Source organism: Entelurus aequoreus, linkage group LG02 (assembly GCF_033978785.1).
Source record: "Entelurus aequoreus isolate RoL-2023_Sb linkage group LG02, RoL_Eaeq_v1.1, whole genome shotgun sequence".
NCBI lineage: Eukaryota > Metazoa > Chordata > Actinopteri > Syngnathiformes > Syngnathidae > Entelurus > Entelurus aequoreus.
Genome location: NC_084732.1, coordinates 64,319,220 through 64,344,244, shown reverse-complemented (window position 1 = coordinate 64,344,244; position 25,025 = coordinate 64,319,220). Strand labels below are relative to the sequence as shown.

At 39.8% G+C, this 25,025-nt stretch overlaps 1 protein-coding gene across 7 annotated transcripts in view; it reads left to right on the top strand.

The window, feature by feature from the left end:
- prc1b (protein regulator of cytokinesis 1b) overlaps positions 1 to 18,948 on the top strand; it is a 45,632-nt gene extending 26,684 nt beyond the window's left edge. For 4 of the 7 annotated variants that reach the window (XM_062030528.1, XM_062030527.1, XM_062030529.1 and 1 more), the window contains 10 exons: positions 678 to 827; positions 902 to 1,049; positions 1,130 to 1,266; positions 4,198 to 4,293; positions 4,360 to 4,506; positions 4,591 to 4,701; positions 4,782 to 4,910; positions 14,675 to 14,848; positions 14,936 to 14,970; positions 18,227 to 18,947. In XM_062030528.1, coding sequence (XP_061886512.1) covers positions 678 to 827; positions 902 to 1,049; positions 1,130 to 1,266; positions 4,198 to 4,293; positions 4,360 to 4,506; positions 4,591 to 4,701; positions 4,782 to 4,910; positions 14,675 to 14,848; positions 14,936 to 14,970; positions 18,227 to 18,275 — 1,176 coding nt within the window. In that variant the 3' untranslated portion in view covers positions 18,276 to 18,947. Of the gene's footprint in view, positions 1 to 677; positions 828 to 901; positions 1,050 to 1,129; positions 1,267 to 4,197; positions 4,294 to 4,359; positions 4,507 to 4,590; positions 4,702 to 4,781; positions 4,911 to 14,674; positions 14,849 to 14,935; positions 14,971 to 18,226 lie in introns of all 7 variants that reach the window. The other 3 variants (XM_062030525.1, XM_062030526.1, XM_062030530.1) reach the window with 3 other exon arrangements.
- Positions 18,949 to 25,025: the final 6,077 nt, after the last annotated feature.

Here is a 25,025-nt window from a genome sequence, read left to right as displayed (position 1 = left end):
AGAGGTGTCACGTGATGTTAGTGTGACGTCATCTGTGACGTGTTATATGGATTGTTCCATCCCACCTGAGGTGGTGGGATGGCGGTGTCCCCTGGTGTGCCTTTTTGGAAATGTTGAATTGTGCAATTATAAACATGTAATGTGCTGCTATATTGAAAATATACTATACTGTTACAGTGTTCATACCATATTTTCCTTTGAGAAGATACAACAAAATACTTGCTGTAATGTGACTGGTATACCGTACTCACTTTTGCGAGATCCTGTTATTGTATGTTTAAGCTGTATAGTCTTCCAAAGGTGATGTAAACTGCTGCAAATCAGAGACAAGGCCTAACTCTTTTTATCATCAATCTTAGATCAAACAGTTTTGGCATACTCGCACGTGCGATGAGAGGTGTCCATGTGTCTAAAATTGTCAGTTTCAGCAAAAATGCGCTGTGCTTGTTCTATACACACAATTTCCAATCTGATTAGCAGGCTTACGAAAATAACACTCAGGAGCTTCCCTGCATTTACTATTTGTCACTGAACACGAGGCACACTTTTTTAAATGGAACAATTAGTTGAGGCTCGCCATGTTTAGTTGGAATCTTGAGATACCCAAAAGCAATCCTGTGAACTGTTGGCAATGCACTGTGAGCATTTAGTGACGTCATGCTGCTGTCAATGTCCAGCTGGAGCAACACAAGGCGGAGAACGAGGCAACATGTGAGGCTCATCGAGAGAAGATCCAGCAACTGTGGGACCGATTGCAGGTTCCCCAAGAGCAAAGAGATGCCTTCAACGAGCACATGGTCATGTCGAAGAAACTCAACCTAGACGCGGTGGGATAACTTGACAAACATCTCTCTCTGTTTGCTGGGTTGTATGCTTGATTTTTTAAAATCTCGTTCCTCAGCTCCAAGCAGAGGTACATCGTTTGGAGGACCTAAAACTGCACAACATTCGAAATGTGACCGATGCTATCCGCTCTGAGATTGCTGTGTTTTGGGAGAAGTGCTTCTACAGCCTTGAGCAGCAGCAGGCGTTTTTTGCATATTTTAGTGGTGCGTTTACTATTACTTATTCAGAAAAATATGGTACTGAAAATGTGTGCTTTGCTAAGGCTCTGATTTCCAACTTTTAGAGGATTTCACAGAGGAGCTGTTGAGTACGCATGACGCCGAGCTCCAGCGCTTGAAGCAGCATTATGAAGATCACAAAACTCTTTTTGACGGGGTTCACCAATGGGAAGAAAGCTGGAGACTCTTTCTAGAGTTGGATGTGAGTACTCTTGAGTGCTGGGAATGAGAAGACTTTCATGTAGCAATAAAAGGGAATTTTTACCAGTCTATACAAAGCTCTTTGGCCATGCAGTAAAGGTTATGATGTAAAACGAAATAGCTACTGTACATATTATTTGTAAACATTTTTTAACAGAGAGACAGACTATCAATAAATTAATGATTATGAATTAAATTGTACAGTTGTTCCAAATGGTCAGTTGAAAATAAAAAAATATGACAACCGAAGCAAATCCCCTTCCCCTCCAAAATAAATTGTATGAAAATGTATTTATATTGTTCTAAACAACCAAAAATATTACCACAAAACTACATGCTGAAAACAATTCCAAAAACATAAACGATGAATAAAATAGTTAATTGAACATTTTACATCACTTTTACCGTATTTTTCGGAGTATAAGTTGCTCCGGAGTATAAGTTGCACCGGCCGAAAATGCATAATAAAGAAGGGAAAAAAACGTATATAAGTCGCACTGGAGTATAAGTCGCATTTTTTGGGGAAATTTATTTGATAAAACCCAAAACCAAGAATAGACATTTGAAAGGCAATTTAAAATAAATAAAGAATAGTGAACAACAGGCTGAATAAGTGTACGTTATATGACGCATAAATAACCAACTGAGAACGTGCCTGGTATGTTAATGTAACATATTATGGTAAGAGTCATTCAAATAACTATAACATATAGAACATGCTATACGTTTACCAAACAATATGTCACTCCTAATCGCAAAATCAGATGAAATCTTATACGTCTAGTCTCTTACGTGAATAAGCTAAATAATATTATTTGATACTTTACGGTAATGTGTTAATAATTTCACACATAAGTCGCTCCTGAGTATAAGCCGCACCCCCGGCCAAACTATGAAAAAAACTGCGACTTATAGTCCGAAAAATACGGTACCTTTTTTTTAAGACTAGTTGACGATGAGCAGAGGGGGATGGCGGCAAGGGAGAGCAACGCATTCGCCGCCCTCGTACTTTGCTGAAATTTATTGTATTGATTTTAATAGTGTTTCATGCCACCTTTATAAAGGATTCAAGGAACTTTACTGTTATACCAGGACACATTATTGTTATACAAGCACGCACGAGATGGCACGATACTACAACTTAAGATATTTTAGGCATATGCTTACAAACAAATAACAAAGATGACTAATTAAATCATAAATATGTATTTATACTGTAACTGTGCATTCGGCTGTTCAAAATTTTAAATAACTATTAAAATGTTGTCCATTTAAAACATTGGTCCCCAACCACCGGGCCGCGGCCTGACCGATTGGTACCGGGCCGCACAAGAAATAAAAAAATAAATAAAACATTTTTTATTGTATTTTATTTTTTAATTAAATTAACATAAAAAACACAATATATACATTATATATCAATATAGATCAATACAGTCTGCAGGGATACAGTCCATAAGCACACATGATTGTATTTCTTTCTGGGGGAAAAAAATAAAATAAAAAAAAATACCCCCACCCCCACTGATTTAAAATACAGGAAAGGCAAATTGCTAAAAAAAAACAAAACTATTAACCTTCTTTATGTATTAAAAAACAGTTAAAATTGCAACATAAAAACAAACAGTATAACACCAAATCTAACTCCCTCTAAAAGAAAACAAGCATTTTGTGATGTTTAAAAAGCTGCACACTGATATAGTGATTATTGATTAACTCCAGGCACTTTTAGCACTGTAATAGACTCAATGTATCAAATTACCGTATATCATTGATTAATTAAAGTAATTTTCAGAACACCGCCTGTCAGACCGCATCATGAAGCAGTTGGCAGCTTGGTGTTCCTGGTTAACATCTTTGTGTGTATGTTCTATAATAATGTTTACCTATAAAAACACCATTGTTAAAGGTCAATTATTTTCATGGTCTGCGAACACGACCTCTTAAACAAGGGCACTTTATTTCACATTTTGTTGTTTTGTGTTTTGGTTCGCTGAAGAATTGAGCATAGATACATGTTTTTTTTTAAAGAAGTTTGGAGACGGTATTTGACTTTTCTTATATTATTTTGTCAAAACACCTCTAAGGTGGTATCTTTTCTTACTTGTTGGTACTTGTTTTTGTGTATTTGGGGTACCCATCATTCACGAAAATTAAAAAACTAGGCATGGTGGATGAAACTAACACAAATATTTTCATTTATGTGTTAGTTTATGGGCTAAACTACAGTATATCGGGATATGAATTTTGATCCATACCGCTCAGCCCTACACGGTTTAGGGATGTTGTCTGTGTTTAATTGAGTGTTGCAGTAGGCCTTAAGATGGCATGTGCACCTTGTTTGAGTGTTAATAATGAAATTGTAATATTTAAGACATTTCACATTGCTACAAAAAATGTTCTGTGCTACAAAAAATATTCTGTATTACTGTTTTTTTTTTCATTTAGTAACACCATTGCTACTAGTGAAAAAGCTAAGCATACAAGACTGGTGTATGTGATCACTAACAAGAGGGTTCACTCTGTATATATAATTTCACTATTGAACAAATGCGCCCAGGTGCTGAGACTGATGCAGAGTGTAAACCCTCTTGCAGCGTGTTTTGAAGCAGCAAACAAACAAAACAATTACACACTGAGTTGACAATTTAATCTATTCTTTGATTGGCGGGTGTTTGTCTTTTTTTCTCTTTGTTAGTTAGCAACATACGTAACTCACAAACATATAGGAAGATTTAATCAATATTTCAGGAACTTTTAGAAATTGAGTTAGCAGAAAGTGATTAGATTTTGGGTGTGATCTGGATCACCATCTGGATTCAATGTTTTCTGTAAATGATTCTTCCTCCTCTTTAAAATTTTCTAGTTATAAATAATTTAGTTATAGTCATTTTTGTGAACTTTTACGCAATATTTTTTTCCGAAATTCCAGAAAAAGGCCTCAGATCCAACAAGATTCACAAATAGAGGAGGTAATCTTCTTAAAGAGGAAAAACAGAGGGCTGAACTTCACAAAAACCTGCCAAAGGTAAAAGTTCTGAAGACGTGCTGATGTTTTAAACTCATTATAATCCATAATTATTATTTTTTTAAGATTGAAAATAATCTGAAAGCCCTGATTGATGCCTGGGAAGGTGAACAGGGTTGTGAGTTTTTGGTCAATGGCCAGAAGTTTCTTGAGTATGTGGGGGAACAGAGGACACTGCATCAAGCACAGAAGGAGAAGGAAAAACTAGAAAGGGTAAGGTAGTTTTAATTTTGACGCTTTTTGATTTGTTCACTATCACTAATGTGTTTCGTAACCACCCTTCTTTACAAACACCAGCATCTAAAAAAGAGCAAGCAGACCGAAGAGGATATGCTGTATGGAACATCAGTACGAACCCCCAAACGTAGATTCCCGGGTAACCAAACCCCAAGTAAATCACGAAAAATGGTAAACCCAGAATTACATTGGGCTACTTGAATACCTCAATGGCTACTCTTAACACTAATGCTATTTTGTCTTTCGCACAGTTAAATGCAACCTCCAGCATTTCTTTGGCCACATCCAACAGCACAATGCGCTCTGCCTTTAGTGGAACTGTCTGTCGTTCACCCCTACCCCGCACACCGCTGTCCCGCTCACCTTTTTCTGCTAACAAGGTTGGTGTTAAAAATGTATATAGAACACATTAACTCAATAATTGGGTAAACACATTATAGTACAACCTGCAATACAAAAAGCAACTTGCAGTTTAACAACACGTCTAACTTAATTAACTCAAAAGTGACTTAAAAGTCGTTAGGAAGCAAATTAGCAGTAACAATTTACTTTTCACTCAACTCAAGTCCTGGTCCATAGTGTTTGTCTTATTACTAGTAAGTGCCCGCTTACTGTATGTTGACGTACATGGTCAACTGCTTTTGTCGACATAAAATAAAATGTAAGACCCAAAGAGGTAATTTCTATGAAACGATTTCTTCATTTCTAGTGTTGTTAACTCAATCATCGCTAAGCAGCTTCAAATGTAACTACTCTAAAGATACACAGCATTAAAGGCCTACTGAAATAAGATTTTCTTATTTAAACGGGATAGCAGGTCCATTCTATGTGTCATACTTGATCATTTCGCGATATTGCCATATTTTTGCTGAAAGGATTTAGTAGAGAACATCGACGATAAAGTTCACAACTTTTGGTGGCTGATAAAAAAAGCCTTGCCTGTACCGGAAGTAGCGTGACGTCACAGGTTGTGGAGCTCCTCACATCTGCACATTGTTTACAATCATGGCCACCAGCAGCGAGAGCGATTCGGACCGAGAAAGCGACGATTACCCCATTAATTTGAGCGAGGATGAAAGATTCGTGGATGAGGAAAGTGAGAGTGAAGGATTAGAGGGCAGTGGAAGCGATTCAGATAGGGAAGATGCTGTGAGAGGCGGGTGGGACCTGATATTCAGCTGGGAATGACTAAAACAGTAAATAAACACAAGACATACAGTATATATACTCTATTAGCCACAACACAACCAGGCTTATATTTAATATGCCACAAATTTATCCCGCATAAGAAACACCTCCCCCCTCCCGTCCATATAACCCGCACAACACACTCAATCCCACAGCCCAAAGTACCTTTCACCTCTGCAAAGTTCATGGAGCACATATATTTCCCCAAAGTCACGTACGTGACATGCACATAGCGGCACGCACGCACGGGCAAGCGATCAAATGTTTGGAAGCCGCAGCTGCGTACTCACGGTACCGCATAGCCAACTCAAAGTCCTCTTGGTAAGAGTCTCTGTTGTCCCAGTTCTCTACGTGTTTGTGTTGCTGCAGCCGGCCGCTAATACACCACTTCCCACCTACAGCTTTCTTCTTTGCTGTCTTCATTGTTCATTAAAGGCCTACTGAAACCCACTACTACCGACCACGCAGTCTGATAGTTTATATATCAATGATGAAATCGTAACATTGCAACACATGCCAATACGGCCGGGTTAACTTATAAAGTGCAATTTTAAATTTCCCGCCACACTTCCGCTTGAAAACGTCTCGGTATGATGACGTATGCGCGTGACGTAGCCAGTTTAACAGAGGTATGGCTTCCCCATTGAAGCCAATACGAAATAGCACTGTTTTCATCTCATTATTCCACAGTATTCTGGACATTCATTGCAATATAGAGAAAGAAGCTGAGCAAGCAAAGAAGAAAGTTGTCGGTCGAAGCGGATATTTTGCGAGGGAAGTCAGCAACACAACACAGCCGGTGTTTGTTTATATTCCCGAAAGATGCAGTCAAGATCGAAGAACTCTGACAACAGAGACTCTAACCAGGAGGACTTCGATTTGGATACACAGACGCAATACCGTGAGTACGTAGCTGTGCTTCCAAACATTTGATCGCTTGCTATAACTAGCTCGAGCTAGGAGCTAGCATAACAAACACCTAGGTGTTTGTTATGCGGGATTAATTTGTGGCATATTAAATATAAGCCTGGTTGTGTTGTGGCTAATAGAGTATATATATGTCTTGTGTTTATTTACTGTTGTAGTCATTGCCAGCTGAATATCAGGTCCCATCCGCGCGCTTCCAAACATTTGATCGCTTGCCCGTACGTGCGTGTCACATACGTAACTTTGGTTAAATATATAAGCTTTATGAACCTTGGGTTAGGTGAACGGTCCTTTGGGCTGAGTGAGTGTGTGTGTTGTGCAGGTGTTTGAATTGTATTGGCGGGTTATATATACGGGATCCCGTCCATATTACCCGCTCGAGCTATAACTAGCTCAAGCTAGTAGCTAGGAGCTAGCATAACAAACACCTAGGTGTTTGTTATGCGGGATTAATTTGTGGCATATTAAATATAAGCCTGGTTGTGTTGTGGCTAATAGAGTGTATATATATGTCTTGTGTTTATTTACTGTTGTAGTCATTCCCAGCTGAATATCAGGTCCCACCCGCGCGCTTCCAAACATTTGATTGCTTGCCCGTACGTGCGTGTCATGTACGTAACTTTGGTTAAATATATAAGCTTTATGAACCTTGGGTTAGGTGAACGGTTCTTTGGGCTGAGTGAGTGTGTGTGTTGTGCAGGTGTTTGAATTGTATTGGCGGGTTATATATACGGGATCCCGTCCATATAACCCGCTCGAGCTATAACTAGCTCGAGCTAGGAGCTAGCATAACAAACACCTAGGTGTTTTTATGCGGGATTAATTTGTGGCATATTAAATATAAGCCTGGTTGTGTTGTGGCTAATAGAGTATATATATGTCTTGTGTTTATTTACTGTTGTAGTCATTCCCAGCTGAATATCCGGTCACCCCCGGCTCTCACAGCATCTTCCCTATCTGAATCGCTTCCACTCCCCACTAGTCCTTCACTTGCATTTTCCTCATCCACAAATCTTTCATCCTCGCTCAAATTAACGGGGAAATCGTCGCTTTCTCGGTCCGAATCTCTCTCACTTCTGGTGGCCATCATTGTAAACAATAGGGAACTTTGTGGATATGTTCAATTGACTACGTCACGCTACTTCCGGTAGGGGCAAGCCTTTTTTTTTATCAGATACCAAAAGTTGCGATCTTTATCGTCGTTGTTTTATACTAAATCCTTTCAGCAAAAATATGGCAATATCGCGAAATTATCAAGTATGACACATAGAATAGATCTGCTATCCCCGTTTAAATAAAAAATGTCATTTCAGTAGGCCTTTAAACAAATTGCAAAAGATTCACCAACACAGATGTCCAGAATACTGTGGAATTTTGCGATGAAAACAGACTACTTAATAGCTGGCCACAATGGTGTCCCAAAATGTCCGCTACAATCCCTGACGTCACGCGCAAACGTCATCATACCGAGACGTTTTCAGCAGAATATTTTGCGGGAAATTTAAAATTGCACTTTACTAATCTAACCCGGCCATATTGGCATGTGTTGCAATGTTAAGATTTCATCATTGATTTATAAACTATCAGACTGCGTGGTCAGTAGTAGTGGGTTTCAGTAGGCCTTTAAAACATGCACACTGTGACTTCTTGTTCACCTCAAAGTAAGCTTCAAATAACCAGGAGTGTAGGAATGAGTTCAAAATTATGGGACAACAATCGCTATCCACGAAAACAAAATACAGAAAGTATTGGCATTTAACCCAAAACTTTAAAATGTATCTCTAAAGGTTTTTTATCATAGCATTCACATTTTCCACTTTTTTGTGCACTTTTGTAAAATATCTACATTATTCATTTTTACTTATCAATTTGCTACGGTCTCTCCTTTACTGTCTACCTTCATTACTTCAACCAAGCATCTTTTGTCGTCCTTGCCAGTTTCGGGTCCTAAATAGCTGTCAAAGTGTACCAACTTGTCTGAATACCTACTCAGATGTCTTCTGTCCAGGTGGGATGCATGATTTATGATAAACATTAAACTTACAGAGAGCAAGGAAGCGAGAAAGCAGCGGACCACTCAATGTAAACAAAAGTAGTTTGTCTACGTTAGCGCTTGTAATAACAATATCACTAATACTTGGATACTATTTAAATCATGAAATGTAAATGGAGTACGGTTGGTGGTTTATGAATGTTTTTGTATTGGATTTTATGGGCAAAATAGAGGAGCTCCCATTGGCTCCCCTGTAAGCGGACTTATATTTACAAGTTAGAATGCTTTTTTTTTTTTAAATCCATCCGTCGTCATGTCTTTCATAATTGTGACAAGCGGTAGCAAATGGACGGATGGATGGAAAAAAAGGAGAAAAAAAAGGGCAATTCCCCTTTTAATCACATTCTATTTGACAAATACTGCATTATGCAACCGGCCACTGCCCATACTTTTCAAGGAGAAAAGAACATGGGGATGCGTACTAAAACTCTGTACCATAATAGCAAGTGTGCCGACATAAACCAGACCCAGAAACTGAGTATGTACCGGTGCCTCATTTCTGTTTGGCTCATTTCAGTGGTCTGAGCACTTGGGTAAAAAATTGTGTGAGTAGCGATATGTGATAACTCAATTACGACAACCTTCTTCTTTTTATACGTATACTTTACTGAGGGAACACAATAACAAACCGGCCACTGCCGTTCACATAACAGACCAAAACACCGGAGCCCGCGCATAGAACAATGCATGCTGGGAATTACCGTAAATACACTAAAAGAGTGTACCATAATAATGCACAATGCAAAAACAGAACATTTACAATCTCCCACTTTTTCTTTTTAGTTTTTTTAACACAAAAAAATCACAGTCTATTATTAATGTCTATAAGTATGAAAATGTAAGAACATGGTGATCAACAAAAAAAACTTATACAAAAAAAACTGTCCACAAAAGAATAGTCTCTATTCCAGTTTCCACTGTCCAACATTGAGTGCCTTTAGGAGCTGAAGTGCGGATGCACCTCGTTTTGTCAAACAGTCAGCTAGCTGCTCTCCAGTAGGTGCCCAGAGAATCTGTTGAATTCTTTTACACTGAAGAAGTTCTTTGATGCCACTTATTTCAAGACTGAGCCTTTTCTCTGTCACTGACTTAGTAGACTTGATGGCGTCTGCAAGGGAGTGGTTATCAGTGACACACACTATAGGTAAGACATGTTGTGATACATTCCCTGTGGTAAGTTCTGCATGAAGGTCAGATAAAGAAATGGCACTGTCAACAGCATCGACAAGGGCAAGAGTTTCTCCAGCAAGAGTGCTCCGTACGACTGTTCTGATCTTTTTTGACTGCCAATACACAGGGGAGAATCTTCCTTCCTCACCCATCAGCAGAATGAGATGTCCCCCTTGAGTGCCTCCATCTGTAAGGTTTCCCAGCGAGGCGTCGCAGAACACTACTAGCTTTAGAGAACTGTCTTTTCCCAGGTTCTGAAACTTCAGTGTCACATGTTCTGATTTCAATTTTCTCACCACCTTGTTTGTGTCATGTAAAGTCTGCACAGTAGCATGTTTTATGTTAGCTGCAAGGACACATGTATCAAACATAATATCCGGTCTACTTTGTCTGGCAACCCACAGAAGTTGACCTATTTTTTATCTCAGGTCATCAATTTCACTTTCAGTCAAAAGAGCATCCCGTCTCATGGCTCTGGAGATGTCCATGTGAATTGGCTGAAGATTCTGTATGTAATTGTCTTGATGCATACATGTTACTCCATTTGCAGTGACATACTCCATGCCTACATAGCGAAAGCTGTCATGTTCTTCTCTGCCCACTTGAAAGGCAAATTGCAGGTGAGGGATTACAGTTGTGAAAATCTGTGAACCACCCCAGATGAAATCATCAACATGACAAGCAAGCACCCCAGACACATTACAATCTTTATCCAACCAATAAAATATAGCAGGGTCAATTTGTGACATCATTCCTCCAGTTTGCAACATTGTTTCTTTAACCCTATTGTACCAGTACAGTGATGCATCATTTAGTCCATAAACACATTTGTTTAGCTTCCATAGAGTTCCCTCACTCTTGGCTTCAGGTGGTGGACGAACATAGATGTCTCGGGATAACTCATTTCCTTGAAGGAATGCTGACTTAATGTCCATAGAGTGGGGTGTCCATCGGTTTTGACATATCACAGACATGAGTAGTCTAAGAGACTGAGGCACATGTTGGCGAGTCTTTTGGGAGATCTTTTGTGTTTAGCTCTTCAAATCCTCTCGCCACTAGCCTTGCTTTTGGAACTATGCCGTCTGGTGTGTCTTTGAGTGTACACACCCATCTTGTGGAAATGCATTTTTGTCCCATGTTTTTTACTTCATCAAACACACCGTGTTTCTCCCAGTTACTGATTTCAGTAAGTTTAGCTGATTCAAATGACACATCCTTTGTAACAAGTACATCCTCGTGATCAGATGGCTGTTCCACCCTGTCCAATGACTGAATCTGCAGTGTGTCAACCTGTGAAAGGTCAGCTGACCTTGTTGTGCCAGTGAGGTTAACTGGCTCAGTGTACTCCAGATTGTACCAGTTCTTGTGTTTTCCAGTTGCCTTTCCCGCTCGACCTAGCACTTTTGCTGTGTGTGTAATTCCAGTGTCTCTTTCCACATACTTAATGAATTGTCCTGCCTTTAGATTCATACTACGATCTGTTCTTATGATAGAAGGTTGTCTGTCAGATGGATCATTATCGTGCTCATTGCTGTCTCTGTCATTATTAGAGCTCCCTGCCGCATTCTCTGTGTTAGGCACACTGTCTCCATCACTAGATACAGTATTGGGTAGATCTTCAACATGTTCAATGCCACATTCTGCTGCATTAAGTTCTGTCTGGCTTTCTTGTCTGTCACGAGACGTGTCAGTGTAGTGATCTGTGGCCTTGCGCAGTCTACAGCGATGCACCCGGACATAGGAGCCTCCATGTCTAACAAATATTACCACCCCGTCTCGTCCAATTACCACCCCAGGGCCTTTCCATTCATTGCAGTCCATTCTTTTGTAGTACACTTTATCTCCAGTTTCGTAGTATTCATCTGTGCTGCGAAGCTGTGTGCGCAGAGCTCTCCTGATTCTCTCAGAGCACTCTGCCTCAGTAAACGCTGTCCTTGCTTCATGTAATGCTGAAATGTACTGTCCTACCCATTTACTCATGGTAGTGCCCTCCAGGGCAGGTGGTTTATCAACCAGCACAGAAGGTAGGTTCGGGTTTTGTCCAAACACCAGCTGGTATGGACTAAATCCATGCACATTGTGCATTGTATTCTTTGCCATCAAGGCCCAATCTAGGGCTGTTTTCCAGTCACAAACACTGCTTTTCTTCACTTTTAACAGGATCTCTGTAAGGGTCTGGTTATGTCTTTCCATCAATCCATTACTCCATGGACTGTAGGCAGCAGTGGTTTTCACTTCAATATTAAAGTTCTCAGCCATGTCCCTCATTTCCTCGTTATTGAATTCACCTCCATTGTCACAAAAAATCTTAGATGGGGCTCCATGAACACTCACCCAGGAATGAATAAAGTGCCTCACAATTTCACTGGATTTTTTTGTTGTAACAATGCTACCAGCACTGAACCTGGTGAAGTGATCAGTCATGTGGAGGTACCACACATTTGGTTCTAGCTCGTGTAGATCTAATGCCACAGTTTCATTGTATGTTGAAGCCATTGGTAGACCAACTGAGGGCTTTGGTTTGGGCTTGTTGTACTTGAGACATGTTTCACAGCTACTTACGATGTCATTCAGAATAGTAACACTCTCATCATCATTACTTCCAGCACTAATTAGTAATTTTTTGAGTTTATCAACTGAGGAATGTCCAAACTGCTTGTGAAGTTTCACCAATACTTTGAGTTTTACATCTTTACTCATGCCATCTCTTATGGCCAGAACTTCATCAGTTTGGGGTTCATTCTCACGGGTGGCTGTGCAATCTCTGTCCACTATGTTTACACAGTAGTGTCCTGAGGATGTAATCTCAAGAGGCACTGGTTTCTGAAACATTGTGGCTTTATCATTCTCAATGGCAAGCACTGCTTTTGCCCTCTTAAGTGACGTTTTACTTAGTAGTAAAGGAATGTTCACTGAGACCACCTCAGTCTCTATGTGGCACCTGGTTTGTCCTATTTTTGCTGGGACTTTTACTTCGGGTTGGGAACAAAATTTCCTTCCGTCTCTTTTCCTTTGATCCACATAAAAAGCAACATCTTCGCGCATGTGAATTCCCCCGCTGCATGTGGGCGGCTGCACATTTTCTCCAAAAATCATTTTTAAAGCTGACTTCATGCTTGCAAATGTAAGTGTTGAACAAGCTGTAAGCGCAAGCTGTGTATCTTTAACATCGAGACTGGCTGTATCCAACAACTTGAATGCCAAAACAGCGTCGGGAAGAACCATGAAAAATTTGCGCATTTTGTTGTACCTCTGCTCGAACTGAATGATGTATTCCACCATGGAAACTTCGTTTTCTCTCCGAATCTTGTCAAAGTCCGTGTATGCATCATAAGCTCTGTCCTTTTCTTCTTTTAAGAATACATTATCCAATGCCTTTACAAGGGTCTTCATCCCGTCATCTTTGTTCAAATCATCCGCAGGTATTTCCAAAGCTGTATCTCTAGCTCTCCCCCTCAGTGAGAGAGCAACAGCTAATGCTTGTTTCTCCTTATCCAGATCGGTAACACGTATCCACATTTCAACCTCATTTTTCCAGCTCTCATATGACTTCTTTTCTTCAAACGCAGGAGGCACTCTGTAGTTAGCGTTGTTAGACATCCTCTGCTACCATTGATAACTCAATTACGACAACCTTCTTCTTTTTATACGTATACTTTACTGAGGGAACACAATAACAAACCGGCCACTGCCGTTCACATAACAGACCAAAACACCGGAGCCCGCGCATAGAGCAATGCATGCTGGGAATGACCGTAAATACACTAAAAGAGTGTACCATAATAATGCACAATGCAAAAACAGAACATTTACAATATGCAGTGTCTCGACAGAGGTTAATGGAATATAACGATTCAGTGTTTTCCACAGAAAGCCAATCTATTTTTGACTGTGTGGGCATTGCCAAGGGTGTGGTGGGTTAGCAAACCCCATTGGAAAGGCAGTAAATATTGCCAGAATCAATATTAATTAGTATTCATTAGCATTCATTATCAATTATTGCTTGATTCGTGCAGAAGGTTTTCACTAAAAGCACTGTAAAATATTGGTTGTGGAATTTACAGCATTTCATATTGGTAAATGATAATGATAAATGGGTTATACTTGTATAGCGCCTTTCTACCTTCAAGGTACTCAAAGCGCTTTGACAGTATTTCCACATTCACCCATTCACACACACTGATGGCGGGAGCTGCCATGCAAGGCGCTAACCAGCACCCATCAGGAGCAAGGGTGAAGTGTCTTGCCCAAGGACACAACGGACGTGACTAGGATGGTAGAAGGTGGGGATTGAACCCCAGTAACTAGCAACCCTCCGATTGTTGGCACGGCCACTCTACCAACTTCGCCACACCGTCGTATTGGTGAATTTATTATATATTTTATTTTTATTTTGTATGAATAAAACACAAATGATTAATGCACCAATAAAAAGCCCGGTGTTTGCTACTTTAATCCTATAATATGCCTCTCACAAGTATTTAAATAATTTTAAATTCAGTTTTACACTTGAAGAAACAATTATAGGCATACTTATACTGTATGGTACTTACTGACAAAATACAGAGTCCCCAATGCCAAACCATAAATAACTTAACTTCTTGTAATTGAGCTACTGTGTGCCATTTTTCCTTGGGGATGAATAATGTTTGTCTAAGTTTACAGTGTCAGGGATCCACTGTGATATAAATTGTTTAATTATTACAATTTTAAAAATAAAACTACCGGTAAGTAAATTTAAAAAAATAATAATTTTAGTCTCAGGATTGCTGTTGATTATGTTCTGCCCTCTTTTCCCTACTCCAGGGACATACACAAAGGATGCTCGTTAAATCTCCCCACCCAAAGGTGACAGGCTGTAACAAGGAAAATGAGGTCCAGTTGAAGGGGACTCCTCTGAGTGGTGCGTTGATGACCCCCTCTAGTCCACAGTGTAACGTCAGCCTTAACTCTGTTGCCAGCACATATTCAGAGTTTGCGGTAATGGACACTTTTGTCTTCATGTTTTCTTGCTATGCTTTCTCTCTACTATTCCTTTGCATCTAATCATGCCAATTTACATTTTAGAGGGACTTGGTGAATACTGAAAGTGTTCAGTCAAGGTGTGTTTTCATTTTAAGTGACTCTATACCTTTGAGTTGGATTGCAAGCTTATAAATTGAGGGATGCCCGATAACTATTGGACCAATGTTAGGAATTATGACGCCACAACGATAAATCCGACAATTATTGAAAAAACAACACTCCAATGAGGCAAGAGTGTCCATACTGTGCTTTAAAGTGGGTTAGGATGAAAATATCAAGCGCTCCTACCTCGCAGGAGGGTATTAACTTCCCCTAAGCTCACAGTGTAAACAAACGTTTCCATTGATCAAGTGGGAATCCTTCGGGCCTTCAGAGGAAGACATCCAAACACACCCAAAATTATATTTATACTCCGGCTTCCTCCCACCTCCAACAACATGCACCTGGGGATAGGTTGATTGGCAACACTAAATTGGCCCTAGTGTGTGAATGTTGTCTGTCTATCTGTGTTGGCCCTGCGATGAGGTGGCGACTTGTCCAGGGTGTACACCCCGCCTTCCGCCCGATTGTAGCTGAGATAGGCTCCAGCGACCCCAAAGGGAATAAGCGGTAGAAAATGGATGGATGGAATATAAATATTGTGCATCCCTGAAATTAACAAACAAAAGCACCACTGGGCTGTTTGAGATTACAGTTTGTTACAAGATAACTAAATAATGATATTTACTGATTGACATGATTTACTGAAGGTTTACGTGTACTAAAACTTGTGCAAACTTGAGCTGATCTACCAAGCTTATACGCACAAAATAGCATCCCTTAAGTGAATTAAGGAGTGCAATCCATTTAGCGTGTTTGTCTTCATAAATGTGCAGAATATACACTGATAATTGGAGCACCCGCATTGCTGGGAAGAAAAAATGACAAAATAAAATTATTTCGCACACGCAGGGCCTGATTTACTAAAATCCAAATACCACACGCTAGGGAGCGTGTCCACAAAAAAAAAATTGTGTGTACTATGAGTGGGCTTGTTGTGTGTGTGATCTAACAAAACTGCATGTGTAATTGAAAAGTGGTGCATACCGCCTTCAGTGTTTCCCCCAGAATATTTGTTAGTCAAGGTGGTGTCTCTCCAGGGGGAAGGAAGGGGGCGTCGCCCGGGACAGGCGGACGGACCGGGAAGGGGCTGGGTGGGTGTAAGGAACAGTGTAATTTGGCCTGTCGCCACCATCACGTCTCTTTCTCATCGCTGCCTGGGGGGGGGGCAATAAACTACAGACTGTGGTGAAGTAGGCCGACTTCGTCGCGTGAAGAAGCCTACAATTTTTGGTTGTGTTTTCCGCTCCGTATGCTGAATGGCAATATACGATGTAAATCTCGATATTTTTTCCGTAAAGTAAAAACAAAACACAAAACAGTCCTACTTACCTGAGATACTAAAGTAATATGTCTTGGGTCACAGGCAGATATGCGTCACACATGTTTCTTATCAAGGTCCCAAGCATCCTCAGCCATGTGCGAACGTGAAAAGGAAAAACCCCTGTGGGGAAGGGTAGTTCCTATAACTAAACTTGAGTGTGGTAGTTCTTAGAACTGAGTCCCGAGAACTAGTATATGCGAATCTGGCTATTATCTTCTTCCTTAATGATGTTCACAGCGCTTGTTTAGGCCATGCAGCCAATATTCGTTTCCACACCTTTCCATTACAGAGTGTTTTACGTCTAATTTCCCTTCACTTTTTACTTTAATTTTCCTTGGGCCGGCCTCGGCCCATAAAGACAATTCCAACATCTCACCCAAGTTAATTGGGCATACATGCACGCACACACCCCTCCCCAAATCAACGCCTTCACCACTGCTTAATTCCTCCGGGGTTGTGGGGGCTGAGTAGCGCTCAACAGCAGCTGCCGGCCTCCAAGGTCCTGTTGGATGACTCTGTTACGAGTTGTTGTGATTACATGTACCATGTTTATGTGTGCCATGCTATGTGAGTTTTTTTTCCTCGGACTCAGTCTGGACCATTCCTGAGGGTCCAGCCTCAGACTGATATTTTTTTTACTCTTCCCCCCTTTCCCAATGTCACCTTTTTCCCACCTTTTTAAGGAGCGCCCTAAGTGGCTGATCCGTTGGCGGTCCCGTCTTGTCTCCCTGTAACGTATGTCTGCTCTTAGCGGGATTGTGCCGAAAATGTAATTTCAGTTCTTATGTGTCTTGTACATGTTAAGAATGGACAAATAAAGCTGCTCTGCTCTGCTCTCTTTTCTGTGGCACACTGCCTCTGAAGAGTTTGCCTCACGCTTAATGGGTATAATGGAGACGTTTTCCTCGTCAGTGTGGCGAGCGCGACTACATATTACTTTACTTGCGCAGAAGTTCTTTTTCTCTTTGTACAGAGTCCTTATATCCGCAAGGAGGGTATGCAATCGCTGACGTTTGTTGGTTAGTTTTCAGTATAATTGAAAAAGTTATCAAAGGTTTTTTAATGAAAATTTCAGGAAATATCTGTTTCCCAAAAAGCTTTGTAATCCAAGGTACTACTGTACATTTGTTAGTCACTTGTAGTCTATACATCAGTGTTTCCCATACAGTCATATATTTGGGATGGCTTTTAATAAGTCAATTTTGGCCGCAACAAATGCATTCGGCGCTATTTTATTATCAATCAAATCGATCATTTAGTAATCGCACATATCAGCAGCCAAATTAGGAGCCTTTGTAACATGTTTGGTTGTATTATTATTTATATGCAAAATTATATTATTTCTTATCGCAGGAGGCTGCAGTATATATTTAGATGTAGATTTTATGCCATGTCACCCATCCCAATTTTGAAGATGTTTTACCTCTTATCTGAGCAGGCTTCATCAGTTCATGCTCAAGGACTTCATAGGACAGCTCTAGTCTGAGAGGATTGTGTTTTTCCTTATAGGTAGAGACATGCCCCAACAAGAGTTGTTTCGCTCTATGGTGCACTCCTTACTATTGCTATAATTAAGAGGAACACTAACAAGGGTAACTACACCCTAATGACTGTTATTGGCTGGCAGAGGCCTCACTTTTGTATCTTAACGACTTTCGATTTGCACCACAACACAGCGAAACCGTTCTTGTGGCATGTCTACTGTTAAAGAAAAATAATTGTGTATCCTGCACCTGCACCATCCTTTCAGAATAGTCCTTTCTAGTCTTTGAGCATGAACTGATGTGGTGTTTTGCTTTTTTTACCTTCAGCGAGTATCTTGAAGTAGCAGTGTGCCTAACAGTTAGCAGTTATGTTGTTTTTGACTAGAAATGCGTGTTGATGGCTTGCTATATCTTTCGTTTCTGCAGCGAGACCTGTCCAAGGCCACTAACGCCAAGATCCAGCACCACATTCTGAACTCTACATCCACCAAACTCTGACCTCTGATGCTGACTGTCTTTTTGCCACCATCTTTGTAGTAAAGATCCTTCCCAATATGTAATGGTGCCATCTGCTTTTTAATATAAATGAAGGAAATAGTATATGATATTTAGTCTATGATAAATAATCTCAATCTTTGTTCTGGTCTAGCCAAACAAGTCTTGTCACTGTCAGCAATAAGAAACACAAGTTAAAACACTACCTTGGCTTTTGAATATTGACTTGCATGTAAATTTTGTAGGTATTGTGTGTTTTGAAATATATAATAGAAAGAAATGTTACCTTTCCAAAATGATGCAATCCTCCATTATGCAATATTTGCACTTCTTGTAAAGTTCACGCTTGCTTTGTTCTATTTGGACGTTTCACAGCTGATTGCAGTTATGTGTACGAGTATATTTATATTTTCTTCATTTTTTCAATTTTTTTTTTTTTTATGAAATATCCCATTTGACATGCTGAACACGCTCTTCATGTCCTTTATTGATGCTTTAACTTCTAACAGCACGGATTCTTGTACATGCTCATGGCTTATTTGTAAACGCTCATCAAAAGAAGCAACGGAAGATCATTCAGAATTTCTTGCATGGGTTGTATTTTCAGTTCCTGTACAAATGTTTTTAGAAAAATATAACAGTACATCATTTACGTTTGGTGTGGGACTTCATTTTTTAACTCTTAGCAAAGACAATAAATAATGTCTTTCACATTGAAACTTTATTATAATTGTTTGTTGCTCATAGTTATGTTAATCAAGGATACTTTTGTCTGTGTTCTAGGTATACATTTATCAGAGAAGTTAATGACCGAAACTGTACTTCTGTACGGATTCTAATTTATACATAGATATCATCACAAACAAATTAAAGCTATCCTAAGTCAAACATTAACAAAGAATGCTGGCATGTTACCCTGCAATTTCATTACATTGTTCATGATCAGGCATTGGCTTGACTTATCAATACATAGAAATCATTACAAACAAAAGAAAGCTATCCCAACTCAACATATTAACAAAGAATGCTGGCATCTTGCCATGCAGTTTAATTACATCATTCGTGATCAAGTATGGTTTCACTTACATGCTTGTGACCTTTCTTTTTGACCACAAATTAACTAAGCAAGTAAAAGAAAATAAGACACTGACAAGTCCATTTTTATTTTAAGAGTAAATAAAGTGAGAATGAAAATAAGAGTTACAAAAAAAATTAAAATTAAAATGTTCAAAGATGGGGAAAAAAATCAGCGTGAATAAAATTATAATAAATAAAAATCAAGGAAAATAAGTTAAAAAATAAATCAATTAAGCAAATAAGAGTTAAAAAAACAAAAAACATACATTGTTTGAAAATGAAAGATAGATTCATATAGGAATAAAAGTAGACAGAATGAGAATTAATAGAAATTCATGGTAGGAAATAAGTTAAAATAAATATGCAAATAATGTAGGGTAAAAAAAGTGATAGAAAATAAACTACAACTTTAAGTGAATAATGAGTAAATAACATTAGAATAACATTTTATAATAGAAAATAAGACGAAATAAGGACATTAAAGATAAAATAAGCAAAGATTTAAAAAAAAGTAGCTAAATGAGAATTCATAAAAGTTCAAACGTATATGTGTTTTTGTCAAGGGGGTCCATCTGTGGAACAGCTTGGATGATGCCTTAAATCTTACAGTTCCATTCACACATTTAAAAAGAAAAATATATCGCTCTTGAATAAACACCAGTAGTTAATACTATGATCAAGGTTAATTACAAAACTAAAATGTGGTACATAAATAATAATGGAAATGTAAGTGTATATAGTATAATATTGGTACAAATGTGTAACCAACATGGATGACATGAATAGTTCACAACTGTTTGTATACTGTATGTCTTTACTGTGTATAGACCTGAACAGTTTTATGCTGTGTATTTGTAATATGTTGTGTAAAGAAAATTTCACTTTTCTATAAAGCTCAAGATCAGAGCCCGATGGCCCCTAGTTTTACTATCAATCAATCAATCAATCAATGTTTATTTATATAGCCCTAAATCACAAGTGTCTCAAAGGGCTGTACAAGCCACAACGACATCCTCGGTACAGAGCCCACATACGGGCAAGGAAAAACTCACCCCAGTGGGACGTCGGTGAATGACTATGAGAAACCTTGGAGAGGACCGCATATGTGGGTAACCCCCCCCCTCTAGGGGAGACCGAAAGCAACGGATGTCGAGTGGGTCTGACATAACATTGTGAAAGTCCAGTCCACAGTGGATCCAACACATCAGCGGGAGTCCAGTCCACAGCGGGGCCAACAGGAAACCATCCCGAGCGGAGACGGGTCAGCAGCGCAGAGATGTCCCCAACCGATGCACAGGCTAGTGGTCCACCCGGGGTCCCGGCTCTGGACAGCCAGCACTTCATCCATGGCCACCGGACCTATGCAACTCCCCCTCGCAAGGGACAGGGGAGAAGAGGAGAGAAGAAAAGAAACGGCAGATCAACTGGTCTAAAAAAGGGGGGGTCTATTTAAAGGCTAGATTATACAAATGAGTTTTAAGATGGGACTTAAATGCTTCTACTGAGGTAGCATCTCTAACTGTTACCGGGAGGGCATTCCAGAGTACTGGAGCCCGAATAGAAAACGCTCTATAGCCCGCAGACTTTTTTTTGGCTCTGGGAATCACTAATAAGCTGGAGTTCTTTGAACGCAGATTTCTTGTCGGGACATATGGTACAATACAATCGGCGAGATAGGCTGGAGCTAAACCGTGTAATATTTTATACGTAAGTAGTAAAACCTTAAAGTCGCATCTTAAGTGCACAGGAAGCCAGTGCAAGTGAGCCAGTATAGGCGTAATATGATCAAACTTTCTTGTTTTTGTCAAAAGCCTTGCAGCCGCATTTTGTACCAACTGTAATCTTTTAATGCCAGACATAGAGAGGCCCGAAAATAATACGTTACAGTAATCGAGACGAGACGTAACGAACGCATGAATAATGATCTCAGCGTCGCTAGTGGACAAGATGGAACGAATTTTAGCGATATTACGGAGATGAAAGAAGGCCGTTCTAGTAACACTCTTAATGTGTGACTCAAACGAGAGAGTTGGGTCGAAGATAATACCCAGATTCTTTACCGAGTCTCCTTGTTTAATTGTTTGGTTGTCAAATGTTAAGGTGGTATTATTAAATAGATGTTGGTGTCTAGCAGGACCGATAATCAGCATTTCCGTTTTCTTAGCGTTGAGTTGCAAAAAGTTAGCGGACATCCATTGTTTAATTTCATTAAGACACGCCTCCAGCTGACTACAATCCGGCGTGTTGGTCAGCTTTAGGGGCATGTAGAGTTGAGTGTCATCAGCATAACAGTGAAAGCTAACACCGTACTTGCGTATGATGTCACCCAGCGGCAGCATGTAAATACTAAAGAGTGCAGGGCCAAGAACCGAACCCTGGGGAACTCCACACGTTACCTTGACATAGTCCGAGGTGACATTGTTATGGGAGACGCACTGCATCCTGTCAGTAAGATAAGAGTTAAACCAAGACAAGGCTAAGTCTGACATACCAATACGTGTTTTGATACGCTCTAATAAAATATTATGATCGACGGTATCGAAAGCGGCGCTAAGATCAAGAAGCAGCAACATAGATGACGCATCAGAATCCATCGTTAGCAATAGATCATTAGTCATTTTTGCGAGGGCTGTCTCCGTAGAGTGATTTGCCCTGAAACCGGATTGAAAAGGTTCACAGAGATTGTTAGTCACTAAGTGTTCATTTAGCTGCTGTGCAACAGTTTTTTCGAGAATTTTGGAAATAAACGGAAGGTGGGAGACCGGTCGGTAGTTTACCATGAGGTCAGGATCGAGGTTAGGTCTTTTGAGCAGAGGATGAATAACCGCTTTTTTGAATGCTAGGGGAACAGTGCCGGAGGAAAGTGATAAGTTTATAATATTTAACACTGATGGACCTAATAATACAAACAGTTCCTTGATAAGTTTCCCAGGAAGTGGGTCAAGTAAACATGTTGTTTGTTTTATCCCACTTACACGCTGTAATAATTCCTCTAATGTTATTTCATCAAAAATAGAGAGACTATTTTGGAGGGCAGTGTCCATCGTATATACAGTCGTATTTGTGTTAATAGAACCCAGTTGTAGCTGGGATGCGTTGTCTTTAATCTCCTTTCTAATGAGTTCAATTTTCTTATTAAAGAAATTCATAAAATCATCTGCCGAGTGGGTGGAGCTACTGGGAGGAGTCCCTTGTTGGGTTAGCGATGCTACTGTGCTAAACAGAAATTTAGGATCGTTTTTGTTGAGGCGGATGAGATTTGAGTAGTATTTAGTTTTAGCTAAGGTAAGCATGCGTTTATAAGTTATTAAACTATCACTCCATGCTTGATGGAAAACCTCAAGTTTAGTCGCGCGCCATTTGCGTTCCAGTTTTCTACATGTATATACTACAAATACTACATCTTGTATTTGAGTTTGTTAATAAGGTTAATTATGCACCATATAGAAATGTAAATATGTGAAATACTTGCGTAAAAACTAAATGATGGATAAACTGTAGAGTTGTCAATAACTACTTGTAATTAACCATGAATGGAATAAAATGTGTAACAACAAAACGGAGAATCAGCAGCACAAAAGAGACAGGAAATAAAAACTTAAATATATCTTACTTTATGATCATTTCCTAAGCTGTCACCCGTAGGAAAACAAACATGGAATTTATGTCTTGCTGCTTTGGAAAATTTGCAGCAACGTCAACCAAAAATAATAAAATATAACATGTCTCTGTTAGACAAATCAAATATAAAATATAACGCAGCATAACGTGCAGTTTATTACCCGGTTTGGAAAAATGGGACGGGTGGTTTCGGTTTTGTGACCGCCATGTAGAACCCGCAAGTGCCTCTGAGTCACGTCGGATCTAACAAAGGTCTTAACTCATTCTCCTTCTATGCCACATCAATATGGAATGCACTCCCAACAGGTGTAAAAGAAGGGGCATCTTTACCCTCCTTCAAAACCGCACTAAAACAACACCTCCAGTCAACCTCAACCCTTGACTAACACCCTCCCCCTTCCACATCCCACCTCCCCGGATTTTAAATAACCAAATGTAAATAATCAAATGTATATACTTGTTCTTGTGCTTTCTGAACTCACTATGTTCTCTGCTCGCTGTACATATCCTACCAAGTCAGACCTACACTGTTTCAATGTCCATTTCTGTGATGATGCAATTGTTGATGACTGAAGTGCTGATATCAACTAAACCCTCCTCATCCCACCCCCTGGATTGTAAATATTGTACACAATGTAAATAATTCATTGATATACTCTGATGATTAACTTGTGGGATGACTGTATTACAAACCCCGTTGCCATATGAGTTGGGAAACTGTTAGATATAAATATAAACGGAATACAATGATTTGCAAATCATTTTCAACCCATATTCAGTTGAATATGCTACAAAGACAACATATTTGATGTTCAAACTGATAAACTTTTTTTTTTTTTGCAAATAATCATTAACTTTAAAATTTGATGCCAGCAACACATGACAAAGAAGTTGGGAAAGGTGGCAATAAATACTGATAAAGTTGAGGAATGCTCATCAAACACTTATTTGGAACATCCCACAGGTGTGCAGGCCAATTGGGAACAGGTGGGTGCCATGATTGGGTATAAAAGTAGATTCCATGAAATGCTCAGTCATTCACAAACAAGGATGGGGCGAGGGTCACCACTTTGTCAACAAATGCGTGAGCAAATTGTTGAACAGTTTAAGAAAAACCTTTCTCAACCAGCTATTGCAAGGAATTTAGGGATTTCACCATCTACGGTCCGTAATATCATCAAAGGGTTCAGAGAATCTGGAGAAATCACTGCACGTAAGCAGCTAAGCCCGTGACCTTCGATCCCTCAGGCTGTACTGCATCAACCAACGACATCAGTGTGTAAAGGATATCACCACATGGGCTTAGGAACACTTCAGAAACCCACTGTCAGTAACTACAGTTGGTCGCTGCATCTGTAAGTGCAAGTTAAAACTCTCCTATGCAAGGCGAAAACCGTTTATCAACAACACCCAGAAACGCCGTCGACTTCGCTGGGCCTGAGCTCATCTAAGATGGACTGATACAAAGTGGAAAAGTGTTCTGTGGTCTGACGAGTCCACATTTCAAATTGTTTTTGGAAACTGTGGACGTCGTGTCCTCCGGACCAAAGAGGAAAAGAACCATCCGGATTGTTATAGGCGCAAAGTTGAAAAGCCGGCATCTGTGATGGCATGGGGGTGTATTAGTGCCCAGGGCATGGGTAACTTACACATCTGTGAAAGCGCCATTAATGCTGAAAGGTACATACAGGTTTTGGAGCAACATATGTTGCCATCCAAGTAACGTTACCATGGACGCCCCTGCTTATTTCAGCAAGACAATGCCAAGCCACGTGTTACATCAACATGGCTTCATAGTAAAAGAATGCGGGTACTAGACTGGCCTGCCTGTAGTCCAGACCTGTCTCCCATTGAAAATGTGTGGGGCATTATGAAGCCTAAAATACCACAACGGAGACCCCCGGACTGTTGAACAACTTAAGCTGTACATCAAGCAAGAATGGGAAAGAATTCCACCTGAGAAGCTTAATAAATGTGTCTCCTCAGTTCCCAAACGTTTACTGAGTGTTGTTAAAAGGAAAGGCCATGTAAC